General features: G+C 44.3%; 1 protein-coding gene across 1 annotated transcript in view; it reads right to left on the reverse strand.

Moving 5' to 3' along the window:
* Positions 1-254: 254 nt before the first annotated feature.
* myo10l3 (myosin X, like 3) overlaps positions 255-15022 on the reverse strand; it is a 99935-nt gene continuing 85167 nt past the window's right edge. The window contains exons 26-42 of the mRNA XM_080752535.1: positions 14065-14913; positions 12420-12543; positions 11212-11455; positions 10455-10550; positions 10133-10226; positions 8309-8364; positions 7627-7769; positions 6840-7034; positions 6336-6493; positions 5737-5860; positions 5253-5550; positions 4801-5008; positions 4008-4141; positions 3800-3923; positions 3241-3696; positions 2939-3130; positions 255-2376 (exon numbers count right to left, since the gene is read on the reverse strand). Of these exons, the coding sequence (XP_080608661.1) occupies positions 2272-2376; positions 2939-3130; positions 3241-3696; positions 3800-3923; positions 4008-4141; positions 4801-5008; positions 5253-5550; positions 5737-5860; positions 6336-6493; positions 6840-7034; positions 7627-7769; positions 8309-8364; positions 10133-10226; positions 10455-10550; positions 11212-11455; positions 12420-12543; positions 14065-14913 (3600 nt within the window). The 3' untranslated portion in view covers positions 255-2271. The remainder of the gene's footprint in view (positions 2377-2938; positions 3131-3240; positions 3697-3799; positions 3924-4007; positions 4142-4800; positions 5009-5252; positions 5551-5736; positions 5861-6335; positions 6494-6839; positions 7035-7626; positions 7770-8308; positions 8365-10132; positions 10227-10454; positions 10551-11211; positions 11456-12419; positions 12544-14064; positions 14914-15022) is intronic.

The raw sequence follows: 15022 nt of genomic DNA on the forward strand, positions 1-15022 counted from the left end.
AGAACCTTCTGTAAATAACAAGAAATTACACAAAAACGGCTAGTGAAATACAATAATTTATTAAAGCATCTTTAAATTCAGTTATAAAACAACATTTTCTGATTTGTTTCTTCAAAACAAGCATAACAACAAGTACAGTCATTGTATGGCGAGATACGTTTCTGGTGTGGCCGCCGGCAGCTGACCAGATTCTATGTAAGTGAGATTGGAGAGCAATGGAAGACGGAGACAATGGTGTGAGGTAATGATGACTATATAGCCTAAATGAATCACACTATTATCAAGGACTAAACTGGCATAGGCCTCCATCCTTTCTTTCATCCCCGGTGGCCTGGCCTGGGTGTCCTCAAACATTTTCATGTCAGGGACCCAGAGAAGATAATATTTGTTTTAAAAAGTTTCAAAACGATTTTTTTTCACGTTTTTTCAAAATGTTAAAAAAATAACAGATGTACAAACTCACAATGTGTCGCATCGCGACGCGCTATGAGCTTGTAGATTGGCTATTTTTGAATAGCTGAAGTATAAAATAGTGGTTAAACCGATTGTGAAGTGATGCTATATTAACACATTTTCCTGGGGACCCCCTGGAACCCCCTGAAGGACCCCTGGGAGTCCCTGGACCCCACTTTGAGAACCACTGCTTTAAGTGAACTATCACCACCAGCTCAAACATAATGAAAAGAGTGATACAACTTATAACGTATTTTAGACAATTGGCCCCTTTTCCACTGGGGTTGAACCGGTTCGGTTATTTCTTCACGCGAATCCCGCCTAATTTCGATTGAAAATTAGTTGGTTCCAGTTCTGGTTAAATCTGGTGGAAACACAAGCCGGTTCACAGACGGTTCGCGAGAAAGCACCAAGGTTACAGGCACTGGTTCTAGAACCAAAGTAATTTAGATGGAAAAGGGGCCAATGGCAATGTGACAGTTCTCTGATCAGTTTTACATCAACAAAAGCTTTCAGAAAAAGGAAGGGACACATTTGCAACAACGCAAAAATGTGTTCATCTCAGTATCTAATGAATTCTGTGTCCCTGAATGCACAGATAATACGACAACATATAAATGGAACTGCGTAAAAAAAGAAATCTCTCTGAGTTGGCCTGTATTATATCATCTGAGCCGCTCTCACCCATTCCACTAATAATTCACAAAATAAATACCCCTCCCACGCATGGCCTTTGACATCATCCAAGACATGAAACTTCCTTCAGACAAAGAAGCACAAAGCAATATCCTGCTTGTTTCTCACAAACAGATCACACAGCATGTCAAGAACAAACATCCAACTCAGTACACAAATAGACAATTCAAACAGTTGAGTTCAATACTGAGTACTAGTTCTATAATCCTGATGTACAGGTAGAAGCACAATAGTTCAACTGTTGTAGTAAATGGCACCTTTAGTAAAAAAGAAAACACTCTAATACAGTGGTTACGCAGGTTACATTTCTTTGCTTGCTGACATAGTCAAAGACTTACAAAGGCATGTGTAGTTTTACTCCGAATGGGGCTGTGCTGGGTAGGCACATGTGTACATGGAAGCCCACATATCATCTTCCATTTCTGAAAGGCCATATCTGAATGATTAAATAACAGACAAACAGTGAAGCAGTGAATTATTATATAAGGCAAGACAAGGAGATCATCTCCCTGGACAGTCATATTGCCCAATAACCTGAGGGGAATCTCCATAGAGGAGAACATTCCAAACAATCCATATTCTGTGGAAATACCACTTCAATAAGAGTGCTCAACAATGTTCAGATAATAGAATATTTGAATAATATTCAAATATTTGCCACCTTGACAAGTTCTCTTCCGAACAACTTGTTCGGGATGGGGGCTTAAAAGCAAAACAAAACGGTTGGAAATCAAAACTCTTGTACATTTTGATAGATGCTTGATGCCCAAAATACATTTGAAGCAACATGTGCGAACTGACCAGTGTAAATATTGTGGACAAATAGCATGGTTATTCAGTCAGGAGACAGCAGGGAAGAAAAGCAATATTCAGTCAAGGTAGCTGTAAAGCTTTTAAATGTGCAGACGCTCAAATGTTCTGAATATTGACTTAAACACAGAGGGATATCCCCCCTTTTGTGTGTCTAAACAAATTACAGTCATTCTGATACATTTGACTAGGTTTCCTACATAGCCAATGAAATGAGACACAGTCTGTAGAGGCGACGTGGTCCTCTTGTCTTCATGTGATCCTTTTGGTTCAGGTGTGGTTAAGAAGAACCCAGTGGGCCATGTCCATCCATCACCTGATCCAGTTGCTACCATAGCTAGACACAGATCTCACACTGCACCGCTTCTTCACAATCATGTTTATGTAGGCTTTCATGATCTTGGTGATTTCTCCAACCTACAAATGAACCATTAGTTTAATTAGTAAAGCAAAGCAGCAGACACTAATACCCAGTACCTCAAAGTATTGTAAAAAAAAAAAAGAAAAAATCAATGTGTCTTTTTATGAATTATCTATTTTGCTTCTCTGGACACTATATGGAGTATCTGCCCCCAAAATGCTTTCTGTGAACATGGGTCCTAAATAAGTACTTTATAACTTTTCCGGAAGAAACTATTCATTTTAGGTCATGTAGTTGTTCAATATTGATCAATATTGCAACTACAGCCGCTAGTTTAAATATTTGTTTTCAAAATGTGCACTTCCTACAGCCCGTTCAAGTGGAGACCCCAACACCGTCACTGATTATCGTCCCATTGGCTGCTGTTAAGTGCCCTATAGCTGACTGTTTTCAGAGGAATCACATGATCTGTAGAATCAAATATGAGGACTTCTGGTCATGTCATTGGGTCTTTAAAGCTTTAAAAAGCCACAAAGCATTTCATAATAGTTCCCCTGGATGTACTGGTTTGATACATTTCTGCACAGTAAAATCAAGGTTTACCTGAGGTGTCTTTACCTGTGGTGTTTCAAAGAACATCTCTCTCTCATCTACAGTGATCTTGTAGGTACAGGACTGTGGTGCACCAAAGAAGATGATGTGCTCATAAGGAAAAGTCTCCAGAGGTTTGGGCTCTCCTCTCTTGTAGACCGACACGTTCTCAGCACTCACACTCAGCCACAGGTCATGGGGGAAGCCTCCTTCTTTGCACTACAAAGACACACAGACTCCGATCAGGATCACTGTACCAAGCGCACTATAGAGCCTCAGCACAGACATGGCACATTCCGAGTCATAATGGAAATATTCTGTATATTTACCTCTACATCAAAGAGTGTGGATCCATAGCCTGGCCACTCTTTGATGATGGTCATGTACTTTATCATGGCCTGGTGCTGGTCCAAGCCTTGGAGGCGGGACCACTTCTCCAAGATGCTAGCCCTGGTGGCGGAGGTCTCCTCCTTAATCCACATCTCCAACATCTGCTCCTCCTCCATGCGTTGCTTCTTCATGGAGCCCGTCTTCAGGCCCCGGCGCAGCGTCCCATCCAGGAAACTGGTCCGCCGACGCTCCAGGGTGTGGCTTTGTCCTGAGGCTCCGCCCACCTTGGTGAACTGAAGGATTCGGTTGCGCAGGCGGCCCACAGGGTACACGCTGTCCAGACTCCAGCTGACGCGAGCCTTGTCTCCGTGCAGGAACTGCAGACGCAGAGCAGCAAGGTGTTGCAGGGTCTCCTCCGGGGCGGGGAAGTGTCCGCTTGTTAGGCTCTCGTGGGCCTGGAGGGCCAGTAGAGGAGTTACATATAAAATCTGAATGCTTAGTATTTGCAGCATGTATGTTGCAACCCGAGTAAGAGAAATGACGGTAAAGGACCCTCACCTGTTCAAACATGAACGCAAACTCCACCCCTTCCTTGGGCATGCTCTCCACATCTAGGAAGCAGTAGAGTTTGAAGTAGAGTTTCCATTGGCCCTCATCCTCCACTTCCTCACTGCCAGCCATCCTTAGAGGGACATTACAGTTATGGTTTGCCAATTTTAATACATGATAAAGGAGGGAAATGTCAAACACAGTATGCATCACGTACCTCTCAAATTTGGCCAATACATCGGCCACAATAACTCTGCTCTCAACAGCTCTGTCAATTGTGTTATGTTCGAATAGTGCAAACATGTTCCTGCTGTCCTCCATGGCCAGACCTCGAATTAGCTTCTCCACCACCTGGACACAGAGCAGAAGGCTGTCAATCACTACAGCATTTCAGTTTACCGTTCATGTGCAGGAAACAAAATGCCTGGTGGTATTTTAGGTGCATGACAAACTGAGATAATACAGAACCCCAACCAGAAATAATTAACACTTCTGATGGCAATTACGTCCAGGAACGTGATAGGAATTACGGCGGTGCGGCGCCACGGTTACCATGGTTACCATGGTTACCAGGTAAACAGGCGCTGCGGCAGCCACTGGTGAGCGCAAAAACGTCATATCCCATGATGCAACTCGGCCGCCATCATCAGGAAGCATGTAATCTCCATAGGCTCCTATTCATTGCTGCTGCAAAGAAGCGGCTTTATCTACTTCCAAAAATGATTGCTTTTTTCACGGCGACACTGGGCCGCGTCGGTCGGCCGTGGTTAGAATTATTAATTTCTGTGTGAAAGTGACGTAAACACCCCGGTCTAACTTCGGGAGTTAGTGAATTACAACAACATGGACAAGATCGTGGCTTCCAGGGCTCTTCAATAAAGCGCAGTGAATGGTGGCACTCTGTATCCAAATAATTATAAGTATAAAAAATAATGACATCCCAAGTGTTAATACAATCTGGTAAAAGTGCACCATCATCATTACTTTGGCAAAGACTATAGCCTGCCTACCTCTCCTGCAGTGGTGTGTGAGTTGATGGAGATCTTGCATGAGCCTCCTCCGTGGCAGTAGACTGTGGTGGTCATTTCCTGTCTGGTAAGCAGAGCCACAATCTCCTCCTGTGAGGGAACATACTCCCTGGTCTTGGTCTTCTTCAGAGACTCACCAATAAAGTGGGCAAACATCTCGATCTCTGTGCCAGGGTACAGCTCCTTAATCCTTTGGAAACATCCATTGGCACAACAAGTTTTTCATCAAAGTCCACTCCACACAGACAAACTGTTATGTTTATACACTTATCTCTATTCAAGTGTGCTGATTCCATTTCTATTTAGCTACAGTATTTCTGTAATTCTGTGGATAGCAAAGATGCATCAAGAGTCCACAGGTATTTTATCTTAGAATGGAAAAAGTATAGAATACGGTCTGATTATAACAATAAGGCAATGAGAGTGTTAAATACCTTTTGAGGTGAAATCTGAGGTAGCGCAAAATGCCTCTGCTGGGCAGGAAGGTGCAGCTCATGCAGGTTAGGAGGTGCCAGTGGGAGCGATTAGACGGACTGTTGGGCTGAGGGACGTGATTGCACTGTTTGATCAGTTGACAGTAGACCTCGTCTCTTAGTGGCCGCAGGTCTTGGCAGGTCTGCAGGATACCCTGGATGATTGGCACCGGGTCTGACACTGCCTCCATTTCCTGCAGCGAGTTGAAGATCTTCACAGCCTCATCCTGCAGGCTGGCATAGCCCTTCTCCTTTTGCACTGACAGAGTCAAGGGTGGACCAAATAGAAAGAGATGTGGTCAGAGGAAGACAGAGAGGGAGGGGATTCTTCGTTGGTCACAAGTCATTTTGCCTCAGTACCTCTATTTTATCTGAGCATAATATTAAATAAAACAACAGTGTTAGTTTGGGAATAGTATTGCAGCTGCAAAGCCAAGACACTCACAGTGGACACTGACATCTCCGTATGGCAGAGGTAGTAGAGGCGAGTGCAAAGGATGCTGGGTGTATCTCAGGATGGGGTTCCTCCAGTATGTCTGCTCCACAGCCTCCACATTCAGACTGCTCTCCTGGACAGACAGAAGACCACCATTAAACCCAGAGAAAGGACCTGCATCTAATGTACGACTGGAGCATTTTGTTAATAGGTATCATTGAGTTATGACACAGATACATTAAAAGACAGGTATCACTGCAGAAACGTCAGAAACCAGCTGAGTGTAAAGAAAGCAAAGACTATAAAGGAAAAGCACCCCATAGCAACTCTCAAGTACCTCACTGTACTACTGTGTGTGTCCCTGGTAAAGGCTTGCATGGCAGAGAAATGAAGTTGTGTTATTCTGAATCCAATATTAATGACATATTGTAAATATGAGAATAAAGCATAAAATCAAAACATGCAGAAGACTAACTGGCTCCTCAAAATTATGGCTACGCTACTATACTCAAATTACTCATTGAGTCCAAAAATAAATAGTTAACATGACATTACTGATACAATCTCCAAGTGAAGAGTGGGCTTGCACAGTTTATTTTCTCTTATACCTTGATGTCCCTGATGAGTTGCTGGGTGGGAGTCTCAATGGGAACCTTGCTGTCAATAGCTCCTTGTATGGCAGACGTCCACCTCATGGCTTCATTCAACATTTTGGTGTAGAGCCGATATGAGTGTTTACGCCCATGGACTATTATATTCCAGTAACCTGGGTGGAAATACAAAAAGTAAACAAAACTACACTGTTTAAATACTTAGATACTTTTTGCCACTTGCTACTGGATACGTTGTAACGATGTCGTGCAAAAGTAGCTGATCCCCAAAAAGAGGATCTTCGCTTTAATGATATGCCTAAAATAGGGATGCCAGGTTGAAAGAGAAGCGACATAATCATTCTCTTCAGAAGTAATTCTAATATTTAACATACAGATCCATGAAAAACATCCATGAATTAGTCCCACAGATTCCCAGATTCACACTCACACAAACACAAAGGGATGTTTACCAACAAGAAATCAAGAGCTTAAGGTGGCTTGAGACATGTTTGAACTGACCAGTGTCCTTGAAGATCTTTTCATCTGGCTGAACAAGAGAGCAGAGGCTGTTGAGGACCAGGGTTCCCAGCTTAGAGGCACTCCGCTCTGACGACTTGTAATAGTCTAGCGAATTACTGGTCAGGACAAACCAGCGCTTCTTCAACTTCAGGGACGTGCTCTTGGCTCCTGACTTGATCTCTTTATGTAGCCAGCCTAAGAAAGGATGAGAAAATATAAATAACCACCCAGGGATACTTACAAAAGTGTAATGTAATCTCAGAAGACCTTTTCCATCTCGCAAACAAAAAAACATTACTAACTACTTATTCCCATGTCTATTGTAAACACAGTAATATCCAGAGCAGTAATTTAGCTCTAAGAGTATAAAAGGGATTACACTATTATATCCTTTTGTATCCATTTTAAAGATTTATCTTTGCCATTTATGCCCTTTTTTGATAGGAGAAAGTGTAGAGAGAGCAGAGAGAGGGGAGACATGCAAGACATGACAGGAGTCAGATTCAAACAGGGAGTGTGTGTGGTCAGTGCATTACTAGGCTAGGCTCCTACGCCAACCCTTTGAGCACTCCTGCTATATGACACTGGTTTTCAAACCACCAGGGGGCGCCAGGGTGGCAAATTGGAAAAGACACACACTGCACACGCACGCACATGCACACACACACACACACAGTATATACAACAAAATAGCAGATCTTGATCTAGAGCTTAATGAAGATCGTCAATTTTCACTATTTTCACTCTATTCTCTATGGAGTAAAGAATAGTTTCCCTGTGGACTGACCCCTGACAAGGAATTCCTGCCCATCGATCCTGGCATCTCCTTTAGGTTTCTGCAGCAGGCCGATCCAGTGGTGCATCTCCTCTGGCATGTCTGCGTTGCAGTGGATCACCCGGTTGGCCGTAATGATGACAAATGAGTTGGGTCTGGAGAAAGAAAACGTGTGTCATATATGCATGTAGAGCTGAATGCAAATCTGTGTCACTTTAGACTTGAACCACTTTAACCATTGTTTTATGCTTTAGCTGTTAAAAAATAGTAGATATACAAGCTCACAAGATCTGCTATTTCTTTTAAACCGTGAGCATTAGTGCAAGTCTTTGAACCTGATTCTATAAGTGTCTCCTAAATCCTTCTTCTAAATCAGTGGTTCTCAAACTTATTCATGTCAGAACCCCCAAAATTACATGTATTTGGCCGCGGAACCCCATCTCAAAATATGTTGTTCCAGGGACCCCCCAGCAAATATTTGATTTACAAATGTTCGCTTTTAGAAAGATATATCCAAAGACTTGCAAAAAGAATCTAGATTTTTCAAAAATAGAGCTTGCAGCGCTGTGAGCTTGTATATCTGCTATTTTTCAATAGTTAAAGCATTAAATAATTCTAGGCCTAAATGGATTAAAACACGCTCTCTGGTTTCCATGACATGTATTCAGCAGTTAAGAGTTAAAGCGTTTCTCACCTGTCAGGGTTATCTGATGCACAGACGGAATCAATCAGACCAACGTCCAGTGTGCCCTGTAATATAACATCAATAGACCGTGGGTTCATAATATTATCTTCATCTAAATATACTTTTCATGACTTTTGTCCGAGCAACACAGTTAGGCCAGAATAATGTGCTGACTGAGCATCAATGTCTCAAATTATATTTTTACAGCGTTGCTCTGCAGGGTCTAGCCATCTACAAGAGGGTGTGTGAACGTGTGTGTGCATGTGTGTGACAGAGCTAAATTTGCAGATCAGAGCCCCTTTGATTTAAAATGTAAGTTCAATATTTATCTTTTAATAATGGAAGTCGATTGGCCTCTGATCGGGTTTTAACATTGTAGTCAGGGGATCTTAAAAAGTCCTGGAATAAATTCCTTACCAAAACATTTCTTCACCAATGTGTTTGTAAAGGTGTCTAGTAACACATCTCACAAAGACTGAAATTCAGTTTCCCTAGGAGAATCCGTTACAGCTGCTGAAAGTTGGGGTCCCATTAAATTAACTATACAGGATAAAACACACCAAAATAAATATGCTTTAAGTAGCATGTGAGGGGTCAAAGTAAGCAATTTACCCCGAGTGAGAGGACATTATGCTCTGATAATGTCCTGTGTGAGGGGGTGATCGGACGAGGCGAAGCCGAGTCCGATAACACCCTCACACAGGACATTATCAGAGCATAATGTCCGACCCCGAGTGGTAAATAGCTTTTCTACCACTTTTTTCCGTATACATGAAAGAAAACACATAGTTGTAACTTGCAAGGATATTAAGTTACAATCATTATTGCCTATAAAACTTCCGCGACGACAGCAAATAGTTCCACAAACAACATCTTCTACTCACCACCAGATGACGCCAACTCCATGCAGAGAAAGATGTCTAGCATACAGCTAAGCTAACGTCAGTTAGAAGGACCGTTCCGGCCGTAAATAGAGGCTGTTCGCTTCCAGAAAGGCATAGGTTCAGAGAAAAGGGGCTTTAAAGTTGGCGGATTGCATTGGATCCAAATAAATCGGCGACGTCGTACGCACGTTAGTAAACATAGGACCGCTACGACCGTCATATGTTGGTTGGGGGAAAGGTGTTCCGACTACCTCCTGAAGTCCCCGGATGTACACTGAGGCGCATTGATCTCGTCCTCACACAACTGCGGCGGTTGTTCTGCCATAACCTCCGGAATTTAGCCAATCAGAATCCAGTATTTGAACATGTGACTAGAAAAAGTGGTAGAACTAGGGGTTTTTCATGATTCTGAATCCATTGCAAGCATTTGGTTTGCATGAAAAACATTCCTTGGGCTAAAAACGCCTCCACAAACCTATGGTTTAGTGATGAGTCATCACTTTTCAGTTTTGTGGGAGCTGCCTTTACCCCAAGGAATGTTTTTCATGCAAAACAAATGCTTGCAATGGATTCAGAATCATGAAAAAAACCTAGTTTGACCCCTCACATGCTACTTAAAGCATATTTATTTTGGTGTGTTTTATCCTGTAAAGTTAATTTAATGGGACCCCAACTTTCAGCAGCTGTAACGGGTTCTCCTAGGGAAACTGAATTTCAGTCTTTGTGAGATTGACTGTAAACCTAAGATTGTTTGAATTGTCCTAAAGCAGTTATCCCCACCCATCTGGCACTCTAAGCAGGTTTAAATGAATGTTCAAGAAGTCACATAAAAACGGCTTGACCCAGGGCTGTACATCATTCCACAGTTATATGCATTTCTTTTTTATTAAAGCTGAAAATGAATATGTGACTGGGGCCCATGCAGTAATGAGGTAAAATAGAAACTAACCACTGCATTCTTTGGGTTGGCCTGTTCATGGTGCATCTCCATTAGCTCCTCTGGGCTGGCGCTGTGGACCCGACTCAGCACATTGAACCAACCACTGGAGAGGGTCAGAGAGAGTTCACAATGAGAACTGGGGGAGAAATCGTGGTGAATAAGAGAACGACACAGTGCAGTTCCCTGGCTGACCACAGGAGGGAACTTAGTTTCCATGCATTATTTCTATGTCAAGGCCATGACAAAGAAAATACTACACCACTGCTCACATGACAACCAAAATAAGTCGTCTATCCTACAGTCGTCGGACAGGCATTAGCTTTGTACATACCTGGCATCCTCTGGGGTCTCAGCGTAGATGTGGTAGGTCCTTTCCTCAGTAACAATGTTCAGTGCATTCTCCTTCTCATGGTTATCCACTATCTCCCTGCAGATTAAAAGAGTAAATCATATTTTTAATACTAGTAAGACACCTCAGGGTGACTTGCGACCTCAGGGTGACATGCAACCTCGACCTAAAGGGCGAGGTCGCGCCAATTCTTGGCCATCATTTGAGCGCGGTCGCAAGTTTACTATGAAAACCAGCACATCTTGTCCACGTATCTCTGGCTGTATGTCACTCCTGACACTGTGGTTCTATGGGTTTGACTGTGGTTCTATGGGTTTGTCGCTCTGACATAATGCTCTGATGTCACTGTGATGTCAGGGGAACCACTCTTAACAGAATGGGTTTGCTCCTCTGACATCAGGCTCTGGCTTGATGTGCCTTCTATGCCCATATTTGGAGATCGCTGATGTCATCACGAGTCACACAATTAATTAAGTCCTTGTCTGTTTTATGCCCATACTGTATATGGAGATCCCTGTCCCGAAGTCATCAATATTAAGAGCATCTGGAAATGCCCATATTTGGTAATGCCCATATATGGGCATGTTCTGACATCACATTGTTGACTATCATGCAGGAGTCTCCATATATGGGTAACTGGTCCAATATACATCACTGGCCAGATGGCCAAGAATTTCGCCCTGAGGGGTCTTACTAGTTTACAAGTGGGAGGTGCAAGTGCAGGAGGAGGTGCTCTTACTTGGCTGAACGGATATCGATCGTCCCCTTCAGCTTTTCCTCGCTGTCGTTCTCAAAATACATGAGCTTGGTCTCGCGCAAGACGAACCAGCGCATCTTCCAGTTGCGTCGCGACAAGGTGGACATCCCTCCTCCTTTCTTGTACAACCAGCCGGATTTGACTGAGTCCTGCTTGGCCCTGAACCACATGAAGGTGTCATCCTTCAGCACGCACCAACGGCGACGCCATGGGATCATCAGGCCGCCTGAGGGGGGGGGGGGGGGGGATAAGACGTTTTACTTTTTTAGGGCACAAAGATCATTGTTGACATCCTAAAATGCTAAAATTAATTGTTAAATCCTTTAAATCTGTAAATGTAAATGTATCCATTTGTAAATCCGGGTGTGTACAAAAAAGCTAACGGAAACACTTAACCACTTAAAGGGTTAGTTCAGATTTTTGGACATACAGTAAATCTGTAGAAAATACTTGCCATTAATATAGTGGTTGCAAAGGTATTACCGGTAATTGATTGCCAGTGTCCCGTGGTCAGAGTTCTGGTCAGTTTCTGATGAATATGAAGTAGTTACGGTGATTTGGCGGGGCCCGGGGGCCACTCATTAAAAATAGATTAATCCACAAAACCAGTGTCATTTGTATTGTTGACCTATTTCTACCATATAGCGCTACTTTCGTTCTGATCAGCTGACTGTAGAGAACTTTGTTTTGGGGGCGTACGCTGCAGCGGCGCAGTAATACTGGACACAAAGAATATAGTATGTGACAGAGGGATCAAAGTTGAATATATGGTAGAAATAGGTCAACAATACAAATGACGCTAGTTTTTGGATTAATCTATTTTTAATGAGTGGCCCCCGGGCCCGCCAAATCACCGGAACTACTTCATAATCATCAGAAACTGAGCAGAACTCTGACCACTGGACTCTGGCAATCAATCAATACCTTTGCAACCACTATATTAATGGCAAGTATTTTTATGTCCAAAAATCAGAACCCTTTAAACCCTATATACAGTACTTTCCTAAAATATAGCTCACAACATTAGCTTGTAGACCTGTTATTTTCGCTGGGGGAAAAAAGGATGCTAGGGTTCATGTGGTTAAACGAACACCGAGTGTTTTACTGTGTGGAGTGGACACCCTGCTGTGTTCAGCTGTGCATGAATCATGCGCATGCCTGCTGGGCAGTGACTTGGCAAAGTGACTCACCCTTCATGTAGAGGTAGCTGTGGAAGTAGGGAGGCCCACTGCCGTTCAGCATGTTGACCCTCCCGTTGGACACCTCCTCGTCTGTGTCCACGTAGCCGTCGTTTTCCTCGTCGCTGTCAATAAACTGGGAGGTAGATATTTTTAATTAGTTAATTCAAGTATTCCATGAGAAATATGTAGCATTATCGGCCATCTTACAATTTACATTTTAGGCATTTATCAGCAATACATCAATACAATAGGCAAGGCAATACATCAATACATCAGTACATCAAATGCATAGCAATATCAATCTAGAAAAGAAATGAAAATAACAAAAATGGCGTAGGTAGACCAAGCACCTAATCAATAAAAGACGTTATGTAAAACCTAAAAAATGCAATCTAGTTTCCATGTCTGGTCATTTTAGGGTAGGCAAGTTCTACGGTAAGTGCTATGGGCTTAGTTGGAGTGGCCACGGCAGAGGCTAGGGGTGAGTCTGTTGTTCTAAGCGCGACAGGGAGTTTATTCCACAGTTTGGGGGCCAGGAGGGCGAATTGCGAGGGTTCTGTCAGGTTTTGATCTTCACACAGCGGCCCTTTTGCTCCGATGTCATACTTGATCTGATGTCAAACCTCGGGGTGGGAATACACCCCACCCCACCACCTCCTGACCGTGATGTAAGAGCAAAATGGCCGGCTGTGTGAATATGGTCGGTGGTGAGATGTATTTCTGTTTCTGTTTTGACTGTTTCAATTTCTTTCCTTTTTGTGCAAGAGTGTGTTTATTTCCAAAACTATCACTCACTGTGTTGAGCCATCAAGGAGTGGATGTCAAGAATGAACAAGTACATTTGCTTCCTGTCAAGAAGGGAGTCAACAACTTCATTCTGTAACTCCAGTACTTACAGTTCATCAGTGCCCTGAAACTGTCTACCACCACCTCTACTCCTGACAGCCTCTCCCAGGTCATCACTCTCTCTTTTTGACTCAGAGCCAACCCGACCTTCAAAGAAACGCATACACACAAACGCATACAGACATGCACGCACGCACGCACGCACGCACGCTCGCTCGCTCGCTCGCTCGCTCACTCACTCACTCACTCACTCACTCACTCACTCACTCACTCACTCACTCACTCACTCACTCACTCACTCACTCACTCCCTCCCTCCCTTCCTCTGTCATTTTGCTGAACTGACAGTGTTTGGACCAAGCTCCCTGCTTGACTGGCAGTATCTGGGAACAGATTCACATGCACACCGGCAGAGCCAACAAAATCATTGCTACAGTATTCCACTGATTCCAACATGAGCCGAGTGTCACTACGAGTTAAGGGGAAATTAAAGCTTTACTGTGCGTAGTGCGTGTTTTGCTGCATACGGTGTCAAGAGGTGCTCATGTAATGAATGTGCATTAGGCTAATATGTCCAGAGGAAATTGAGGAGTGTGTATCAGACTTATGTGTCTAAACCACAACTGAAGTCAGACTGACAAGTGGAGAAAAAACTTTAGTAAGAAAAGCCTTGCATGCGTTTTCCATTCATAGAATATTACAGATCCAACTCAATCCAGGGTAAATGTATTGACTGTATTCTGTTGACTTCTGAGATTTTGTCAGTGATTGAAATTCTAATCGTCTCTAATCGATTCCACAAATCTCACCGAGTCAGAGCTGCCTCGGAACGAGTCCAGACTGTTCTGGGTGCAGGACGATTTCCTCAGAACCTCGTCGTCCGTGGCATGGCCGTCGTTGGTGCTGGCCCCCGAGCTCCCCTGCGCCTCCTCGTACTCATCCTGGTCATAGTCTGACTCCACCGTGTCCGGCAGAAGGCCATAGGACGGCTCTTCACTCACAGGCTCCACATCGGATCCCCTGCTGGCCCTCCGGTACGGATGCCTGTCTCCGTTGAGGACGGGAGAGGGAGGAACGGGAACTTGGCAAATGGAGGGGGGAGTGGAGATGTGGTTAGGCACAGGCGTGTGCCCAGGTCCATTCAACATGACCGGGGAGACCGTTGCCGGAGCACAGGAGGAGGAGGGATAGGGAGGAGGGGGACCTCGCCCTTCCGCGAAGGCAGGCGCTGGAGAGGGAATATTTTTGAATGTTTCCCCGTCTACGGGCGAAGGGGCTGAGGGAGGCAATTCTGGCAGAGGGATGCATTCGTCCTCCGCGTGGAAGCCCTCGTCCACCTCCTCCTCGGCCAACGGGGCGGTGGATTCCGTCGGGTCGTGGAGGTTCTCCTCGCTGGAGAGGGACGGCTCCAGGCCGCCAAAGTCCAGGAGGTCAAGGAATTCCGTGGCCACGCGCGACGCCTCCTTCTCTAGCCGGTAGATCTCGGCGTCCCGCCTCTGACGGAGCTCCTCTCGTCCCATTTCCCCCAGCAGGGACACCCCGTCCTCCTGCTGCTTCTGCAGCCGCTCAATCTCCCTCTCCAGGCGGAGGATCTCTTCCATCTGACGGCTCTCCTCCTCGGACGACTGGCCCGGTCCAGGGCTGCGGGACAGCTCCCTCTGATTAGGGGGAGACAGACATGAAAAGAATTATATTAAATATACTGTAACTTCATGGCCACTTGGCCTGGTCAGATTTCAGTTTCATCTCTTATAATAATACAATGTA

This window comes from Nannobrachium achirus (assembly GCF_963921795.1).
Source record: "Nannobrachium achirus genome assembly, chromosome: 22".
NCBI lineage: Eukaryota > Metazoa > Chordata > Actinopteri > Myctophiformes > Myctophidae > Nannobrachium > Nannobrachium achirus.